The sequence below is a fragment of the Rosa rugosa genome, chromosome 5 (genome assembly GCF_958449725.1).
Source record: "Rosa rugosa chromosome 5, drRosRugo1.1, whole genome shotgun sequence".
NCBI classification, from domain to species: Eukaryota; Viridiplantae; Streptophyta; class Magnoliopsida; order Rosales; family Rosaceae; genus Rosa; species Rosa rugosa.
The window spans coordinates 23,391,201-23,398,836 of record NC_084824.1 but is presented as its reverse complement, the minus strand read 5'-3'; the positions used below and the strand labels follow the sequence as shown (position 1 = coordinate 23,398,836).

Below are 7,636 nucleotides of genomic sequence, written 5' to 3'. Positions count from 1 at the left end.
TTGTCCATAACTAATTCACAGAAACTCCAAATGACATGCTGTCAAGTGCGTTGAACTCGTTTCGACGTCCCAGACATTTCTCGTGTTTTGAGTTTTCCCAAATTCCAAGCCGAAGTACCTCGAACCCGAACTTTCACTTAATTACGACAATGCCACTCGTCCTCACTTTAGCTTCAAGCTCGTCCTTGGGATTCCAAGGCTCACCCCTCTCAGCTTCTCCTTATCCCAAGGCTCGCCCCTCTCGGCATCTTATTTACAAAGTGTCACGATAGCACAACTCCTAAGTGCGGCTCATGACACAAAGCATAGGAAATATTTGTTGAAGAATGTTGACATTTAGTGTGCCTTGTCAAACTAGGATTAGTTCTATAGTTGTAATAGGAGAGATTTCCTACTCCGAGTTAGAATAGAAATCCTTGTACTCTAAGAGCCCTCTTAAGTCTTAATGATGCCCGATATAGTTTTAGGGATAAAAGCAAGATCATCTTGCAATTCAAATTTGAAATTCTTTGCGTGACAGAAATTGGGGAAGAGATAAAGAAAGGACAGAGAGTTTTAGCATTTGTTCTTCATTAAGGATTCCGAACCCAGTTCGTCTTTCAGGGTGAAAAAACAATGGATTCTTGAATTTTATGGGGGAGTTTTTTTTTTTTTGATTTGGCAATCACACGGTGTCCTCAAAGGCTTCCTAGGCCCAGAGACTAATCCGTGCTCGGGGGATCTTGTCAGAACGCTTCCTCCCCCCTGGCCACCAAGAATATATTGGGATTTAACTCCAATAAGCGTCGGCGGGATTCGAACCCGGGTGTGGGGGTTCCACACCTGGAGGCTCTTACTAACTCGACCACCTGTGGTGGTTATTTTATGGGGGAGTTAACGGACTAACGACAGCCTAACGTTGTTTTAAGAAGGAAGGCAACTAACAATCTAATGTTAGCTGATGTGGCTTTCACATAACCATTGGATGATCCTAGAGATCAGGATTTAATGAACTTCACCAAAACTGCAGGCTTCTCAATGCAGAGGAGCTCGATCCCTCTAAGATTATGTACTTTGTAATCTCTATAAATAGGGCTCCTATTATCAATGAATACAACAATTCTCTCCTCAGTCTCTTTGTATCCTAATATCCTAAAACAATATTATTGCTTAATCCAGAAAGGGAAAATTTTCATATAATAATAGGAAATAGCATCGAGAAGCTACTGGATAACAGGATAGGTGGAGTGTTTAATAATAAATCATCTGAAAATTCCATACAAAAAAACAAATACTTGTGCTGATTCAAGATATATAATACAAAAAATCATGTTTTTGTAAATAAATAGCCAACATGGCTTACAATGATCTGAAGTAGCCAAAAACAACAGTCACACACACCCACAAAAGAATATTTCTCATACTGTGTATCAATAAATGCATAGAGAAGTAGAAGATGCACAAGATCAACCTAGTAAAACTTCAACACCAGAACTGCTGAAGCAAATAGCAGAAGAGAAGGCGACAGAGAGTAAGACGGCATGGCAGCCGATGGAGTCAGAGCTGGGCGGCTCCCAGTAGTAGCTGTTGGAGCTCCAGAGCCCCCTGTTGATGATGGTGGTGTGTCTGATTCTGGTGATTCAGCAGATGAGGTGGGTTCAGGGACAGTAGAAGCTGCTCAACAGAAACATGTATTGGTCAAACATCAGTAATTCGAACAATAGAAAAATGAGGCACGGCTATTCATTAGTGATTGAAGGGATTTTACCTGTTGGACTGGCAGATGGTGAAGCTCCAGGAGAAGAAGTTGGTGCTTGAGAGTTAGGACCTGCAAAACACAATTTAGCCAATATATAATTCACAAAACCTAGCAACTATAGATTATCAGTAACGTTCTCTTGTCCATCAATCAGATGAATCTGAATCACAACATGTTAGATGGTTACATAACATGTCAGATTATTTGACAAGAGAACACTACTCAATATATTCAACTGGTTTAAAGTTTTGAACTATTGATGGTACCTGGAGCAGGAAGAGGTGTACCAGTGGCTGCACATTAGTAACATGATCATGTTAGCACTTATTTGAACAGACACACAGAATAATATCAACATCCAACAATATTAACAAAAGAACTTCTTACCTTTGCATTGGAGTGGGACGCCAGGGGTGTTGCAAGCACGAGGAAGAGAGATGGCGAGAGTACGGTTGATTGGTAGTTGAACGGGAACACTTCCAGTTACAAGGAGGCACATACAGTCCCTGCTGGTACCTGTGAGATTCTTAAGTGAATTGCAACAGTCTGCGGTTGGTGCAGTACCGTTAGCTGTACTGTTAGTGAGAAAGTTCATGCAGGGGCTGAAGCTCGCAATTGTAGCAGCAGAGCAAGGGGTACCAACTTGGCCATAGACAACTGGCATAACCGAGACAGCAGCCATTGCCAAGACCATGAGTACCAGACAGGGAGAAGGCACTGAAATCGCCATTGCTAGTATATAGGTGGGAATCAAATTAGTGCTTTTGTTGGAGTTGAATGTTTGCACAAGCTTGTGGTTTTAGCTAAGTAAAAACAGATGGATTTAATGACTTGCTTCTGTTAACTATGGGAGTATTTATAGATGAAGGAGATTAAGAACAAGTGGAACTGTCGAGGACAAAAAATCAAAGTTGGATTTGAGTTTGGTTTTGGAGCTGAACTACCTTAACGAACTCTGTATAAGCAGAGCGGGTTTAAGTAGGTGAGATTAGCATTATTTGACACCTGTGTTTGGAGCCCATCTCCAATCCCATACGTCAACGGTCAACTCTGATGTTTTGGGGCTTCTTGGTTGGTTAATAGCTGAAAGTCTGTTCAAAAATTTTCAAGATAAAGGAATGAAGGAATGTTCATCTCATATAAGAAAAACACTCTTGATAAAGGGTCCAAGTAAAGAATTTAATTTTACAGAGGGTTACAGAACCACTTCTTTTATAACTTCAATACTCATTTGACAACCGAAACTCCTGTAGTTACAACCCATCTGAGGAATTACTTGATAGACTCTACAACAACTGGAACTTCTATATACGACTACGAGAGTCGTACTCAGAAACTCCAACTTATAAGAGGAGATTTATTACACTAGAGTCCAGACCAAATAATTATGGGCAGATCGACCTTTTGTTGATCATAGCTATTATTTCCAACATTTCTCGTGTGCAACACATGTTGTCAATGCAAATACAGAAAGAAAGAAAAAAGTAAGAGTTTGGAGTAGTTCACCATTCTTATGTGGACAGGTGTGATCAAACATGATTCATTGTTCACGATCATACCTTGAAGTCAATTTAGTGAATTTACTTCTATATGAAGCTACCAACAAGCAATAATGTTATTGTCAGATAAAGCTGCACCAATGTGCCTAAAAGTAAGGAGTTAATATCACACCTCTTATATCCTTCTTAATTAGTATTCCAGGTAATTCTCAAAAAAAAAAAAAATAATAGTATTCCAGGAAAGATAAGAACTTGCTATCTTGATCCAAGTGGTTTCCTAAAGTGTCCAGCTTCGAACACCTCAGAATTGGTACGTTAACAAAAATAATAGAAGTTGGTCACCTCCAATAACCGACCTCTAAACTATTCCAACGCAAGGTTAGCCTTTCAAAGATAACTCTATGAAACTATATTAGTAGGAGGAGTTGGTTACCCACCTAAGCCACATCTGTCTGTTTCTCGATTCAATCCCCCCCCTACAAAAGGCACATATCACTCGACCCATTTCACCAGATTAAGCAAAGCCTCAAGTATCAGTACAGCTTTCAGTGATCTCAAGCATTTTGAAATTAAGCCAACTCAAGAACCTACAATGGCACAAAGAATTGAAAAGAGTCTCTTCCTCGTTCTGGTGACCATTTTCTTGGCAAGAGCAGCAGCACAGTCAAGTTGCACAAATGTGATAATCAGCATGTCCCCATGCCTGAATTACATTACTGGGAACTCCTCAACCCCATCTTCAGGATGCTGCTCGCAGCTCGCTACCGTTGTCCGATCATCCCCACAGTGTTTGTGCCAGGTCATTAATGGCGGTGGATCATCACTGGGGGTCAATGTTAATCAAACTCAAGCTCGCGCTTTACCCGGTGCTTGCAATGTTCAGACTCCGCCCCTCAGCCAGTGTAACGGTAAGAACATGCGGATGTTAAGTCTTTGATTTTTGCCTCATTGTAGATTTTAACCTTCTGCTAACTGCCTGTACTACTATATTTATGCAGCTGCTTCTCCAGCTGACTCTCCTGCAGGAACACCCGATGACTCATCAAACACAGTTCCTTCAGGTACAAAATAGTATGATTCTTTCGATTATGCATGAATGAAATTGCAGGCCTAGTTATAAGTTTTCATGTTGGCATTCATATTGTGCAGGAAGCGGATCTAACACTGTACCATCAACTGACGATGGCTCATCAGATGGAAACTCCATCAAGTTGTCTATGACTCAACTCGTTGTGCTCTTAGCTGCAGCATTTGCTACTCTCTCAATGCACTGATTTTCTATTCTGTTAGCCTACCTCTCAGGCTACACATATTCTTGAATACTCTTGGATCTTGAGTTTTGATGATTGTTGATGTATTCCTTTATTATTTCGAATTCAGTTGTTAGAATGCATTTTTTATTTATTCTGACCTCAGAGAGGTTGATTTATGTACTGTGAAGAGACATCATGATTCATGATCTCTTCCTTTTTTATAATAAAAGTTTCTGGTTCTGAGCGTATAAAGTAATTAAAGAGGGCATAAGGTCAAAAAAGTTTGAGGTTTCTTTGAAACTCAGTTGGAATTTTGGAAACATTAGATGTATTTTATATTATGCATTTGCACACTAGTAGCAATATAAAGAGAGAGATCATCATGAGAGAAAGCTAACCTTGTGATGCTAGGATATATACCCCCACACAATGTTCCAAAGATTCGCAGTTGCCACATACATTTTACTCCACAGGTGAATCACGTAGCAATCTTCACCCCAAGTAAAGTCCATCAGCATTACAGAAAAGTCTTTACTATCATCAAATTGTGTCCAAACCTGTTCCAAAAATTAGAACATTGTCATTGTTGTGATCAAATTGGGCCCAAAACTTTAATCAATTATCAGTGTCGAAGAGGGGATAGGCCAAAAAAACAAATGCACTTTTCAATGACAGTAAAACTTATCAAGGTACAGGATTTCAAAGAGTAAAAGTGTTTCATTGGTTTTGTACTATCAAATGGATAAAAATTTATGACAGTACGTATCAAGATTGATACTCTTTTTGGGCACTAAACCAAGAGGGCCTTAAAATGGTTGGCATTGGAATTTATGCTAATGAAAAAATTGGTAAACATGAAATTAGAGAAGCTGGTATTGTAAAACTTAAAAGCTGTTCATTGATAGTACTACAACCTTAAATGTATAGGTTGATAATACAAAGTCTTTTCAGTCTCCATTCTCTGGGTTTGCAAGATAGCATGTGGTTCCGTTCAACATATTTGCTGTATGACAAGGTTTGCTCCTTGGCCCTGCATACCTTTTTTCAAGGTTTGCAACTATGTGAACCATGTGAGGTATTCTCCTGGGCTCTTGATGAAGGGTTGCTGAAACTCAAGATAGATGTAACAAAACTTCCAACCAAGCATCTCTCCGTGTGCTCTTGAATGACATAACTTTATCACTCCTCCAGAAGATATAATGATACAATATCCAATAAATAATAAAAACATTTCCAATCCCACGAGTACAAAGGGCCAAATGGTCACAACCAAAATCAGAACACATCTTTCTCCCCGAAACTTGATGCACACATCAAGAATGTGACCGTGACCGCACAAACTCTTCTAGCCGATCCCACACCTCCAATGCCGCAGCTCTATCTTGGTGTCGCTTATTCTTGCTAATCTGCACATTCATAGTATCAATAAGAACAATGATACAAGTGGAACATAATCCCAGCTAATGTAGCTACAATCAAAACAGAAAAGCAGCTCAAGAGGGGGGAAATTGCTCACCGAGATGATCTTCACATTCCACTGCTTCACAATCTTTGCTGACTCCACACTATCATCTTCAAACCGCATGAAAAATCCCATAACTGCAATGCAATCCAACACAGACAGATAACACAAATTAACTCTCACTATAATGTAGTCACAATAAACTACCTCAATGACCAGACTAAACCAATCCACTTAAGCCAAGACCAAAACTTCCGCTTACTCTTATTAAAAATCTCCACATGGTCCTTGAAAGGCCAGTCCTTGAACTGCCACTCCTTCCCCAACACGAAAACCGCCACCACCCTATCCCAATCCTCAGTCTTCAACGCCGACGGTTTATCCCTAACCTCATACGCCGTCACAACTCTATCCCTATCCCTGCTAAACTTCTTCTGCACAGTAACACAGTCCGGCTTAGCTCCCTTCATCTGCTTCACCTTCACATCCGTAGGTATATAAACCCCATCCTCCAAAAACTCCTTCACATTATAAATCGTAATCAGCGTCTGGAACGCACTCGGCACCAGAATTATAGGCACACCTTCCCCAATCTTCCCTCCCTTCAAATGCATCTTGGGCTTGGGCGTCGGGTCGTAGCCCAGTTCGTCACCGTAGCCCGCCATGCCCCTGTCGTCGGAGCCCATTAACCTACTCTTGGCCACCAGCCCATCCTTCCTCTGCTGCGACTCAATACGCTGTCGTTCCTCCTCCCTCTTCGTCGCCGCCGTCAACACGCCGTAAAAGTTCCTCCCTTTGCACTCCAGCAGCTCCTCGCGGTCCTTCAACGGCCTCTCGCTGGAGTAAATCAACGACATGTAGTCCACGGGGGCCTCAATCTGGTTCAAATCCTTGGAATCGGCGAAGCTGTGGTCCGGGGTGTGGTGAGCGACGTCGTTCTGGTGGTCGGAGAAGGGGAAGTCGTTGAGGGGCAAATCGGGGAATTTAGGGTTTTGAGGGAGGACGAATTCGATGGAGTCGGTGGTGGAGATCTTGCCGGTGAGGTAATCGAGGAGGGGCTTGCGATCGGGGAAAGTGACGGTGGGGATCCCCTGGGTGCGGGCGTTCTGGATGTACTCGGTGTGCTTGACGTGGTGGTTGTTGACGTAGTGGAGGAGGGTTTCGAGGGTGTAGAGATTGCCTTGCTTGGAGCGGTAGGCGGTCTCGGCGAAGCAGGGGAAGGTGTAGTCGGACCCGAACCGGAACTCGTCGTTGACACGGACGATCTTGTCGAGCTCGCCGCGGATTGTGAAGTCGCGGAGGGCGGAGAGAGGGTCCATTGTTGCTGCTGCTGCTGCTGCTTGTGGAAACTGGGTTTGATACGGTGGCGTCGGTCGTCGCTGTTATGAGGGAAAAGGGGGAGCTGGGTTTGGGCTTTGCATATATTTAAATTCATGCAAACCACTATGGGCCTAGTGGCCCGGTCCTTCAGTTTTTTTATAGGAGAGTGAAACTCACACTCTATCTTTTTTTTTTAGTAACTTAAATTTTTTATTTAGTAGCTTAAATTTTATCTTATTATGAGAATTTTTAACCAAAAAATAATAGGAGTGTGGATTTTATTTCCTTTTTTATAGCATATTAGCCTGGTGTTGACGCAGTAAAAAAACTATAATCAAACTCAAAATTGTAATCAGAGGTGGAC

General features: G+C 41.8%; 3 protein-coding genes across 4 annotated transcripts; 1 reads left to right on the top strand and 2 right to left on the bottom strand.

The window, feature by feature from the left end:
* Positions 1–1,257: 1,257 nt before the first annotated feature.
* On the bottom strand, positions 1,258–2,618 carry LOC133708422 (non-specific lipid transfer protein GPI-anchored 20). The gene is made up of 4 exons (XM_062133882.1): positions 2,126–2,618; positions 2,005–2,031; positions 1,748–1,807; positions 1,258–1,653 (listed from the first exon to the last, which is right to left on the bottom strand). The coding sequence occupies exons 1-4, from the start codon at positions 2,466–2,468 to the stop codon at positions 1,451–1,453; spliced, it is 633 nt and encodes a 210-aa protein (XP_061989866.1). The 5' UTR covers positions 2,469–2,618; the 3' UTR covers positions 1,258–1,450.
* An 836-nt stretch (positions 2,619–3,454) lies between these two features.
* LOC133708423 (non-specific lipid transfer protein GPI-anchored 5) lies at positions 3,455–4,862 on the top strand. Its single transcript, XM_062133883.1, has 3 exons — positions 3,455–4,145; positions 4,236–4,298; positions 4,387–4,862. The coding sequence occupies exons 1-3, from the start codon at positions 3,830–3,832 to the stop codon at positions 4,509–4,511; spliced, it is 504 nt and encodes a 167-aa protein (XP_061989867.1). The 5' UTR covers positions 3,455–3,829; the 3' UTR covers positions 4,512–4,862.
* LOC133708421 (protein CDC73 homolog) lies at positions 4,118–7,355 on the bottom strand. Of its 2 annotated transcripts, XR_009845832.1 has the most exons (5): positions 6,215–7,355; positions 6,007–6,089; positions 5,529–5,896; positions 4,889–5,047; positions 4,118–4,256 (listed from the first exon to the last, which is right to left on the bottom strand). XR_009845832.1 is itself a non-coding variant. In XM_062133881.1 (3 exons), exons 1-3 carry the CDS (start codon positions 7,269–7,271, stop codon positions 5,804–5,806), a joined length of 1,233 nt encoding a protein of 410 aa, XP_061989865.1. In that variant the 5' UTR covers positions 7,272–7,355; the 3' UTR covers positions 5,371–5,803. The 2 variants fall into 2 exon arrangements, 1 of the variants encoding a protein (XP_061989865.1); XM_062133881.1 differs by lacking the exons at positions 4,118–4,256; positions 4,889–5,047 and having other exon boundaries at positions 5,371–5,896.
* Positions 7,356–7,636: the final 281 nt, after the last annotated feature.

Excerpts from the sequence above, each read along its gene's own strand:
- LOC133708422 (XM_062133882.1), bottom strand. The coding sequence starts at position 2,468 with ATGGCGATTTCAGTGCCTTCTCCCTGTCTGGTACTCATGGTCTTGGCA. Across the intron at positions 2,032-2,125 it reads CGTCCCACTCCAATGCAAAG|CCACTGGTACACCTCTTCCT; the intron begins GTAAGAAGTTCT and ends ACTAATGTGCAG. Across the intron at positions 1,654-1,747 it reads ACCATCTGCCAGTCCAACAG|CTTCTACTGTCCCTGAACCC; the intron begins GTAAAATCCCTT and ends TCTGTTGAGCAG.
- LOC133708423 (XM_062133883.1), top strand. The coding sequence starts at position 3,830 with ATGGCACAAAGAATTGAAAAGAGTCTCTTCCTCGTTCTGGTGACCATT. Across the intron at positions 4,146-4,235 it reads GCCCCTCAGCCAGTGTAACG|CTGCTTCTCCAGCTGACTCT; the intron begins GTAAGAACATGC and ends ATATTTATGCAG. Across the intron at positions 4,299-4,386 it reads ATCAAACACAGTTCCTTCAG|GAAGCGGATCTAACACTGTA; the intron begins GTACAAAATAGT and ends CATATTGTGCAG.
- LOC133708421 (XM_062133881.1), bottom strand. The coding sequence starts at position 7,271 with ATGGACCCTCTCTCCGCCCTCCGCGACTTCACAATCCGCGGCGAGCTC. Across the intron at positions 6,090-6,214 it reads TGTGGAGATTTTTAATAAGA|TTATGGGATTTTTCATGCGG; the intron begins GTAAGCGGAAGT and ends ATTGCATTGCAG. Across the intron at positions 5,897-6,006 it reads GGAATGTGAAGATCATCTCG|ATTAGCAAGAATAAGCGACA; the intron begins GTGAGCAATTTC and ends ATGAATGTGCAG.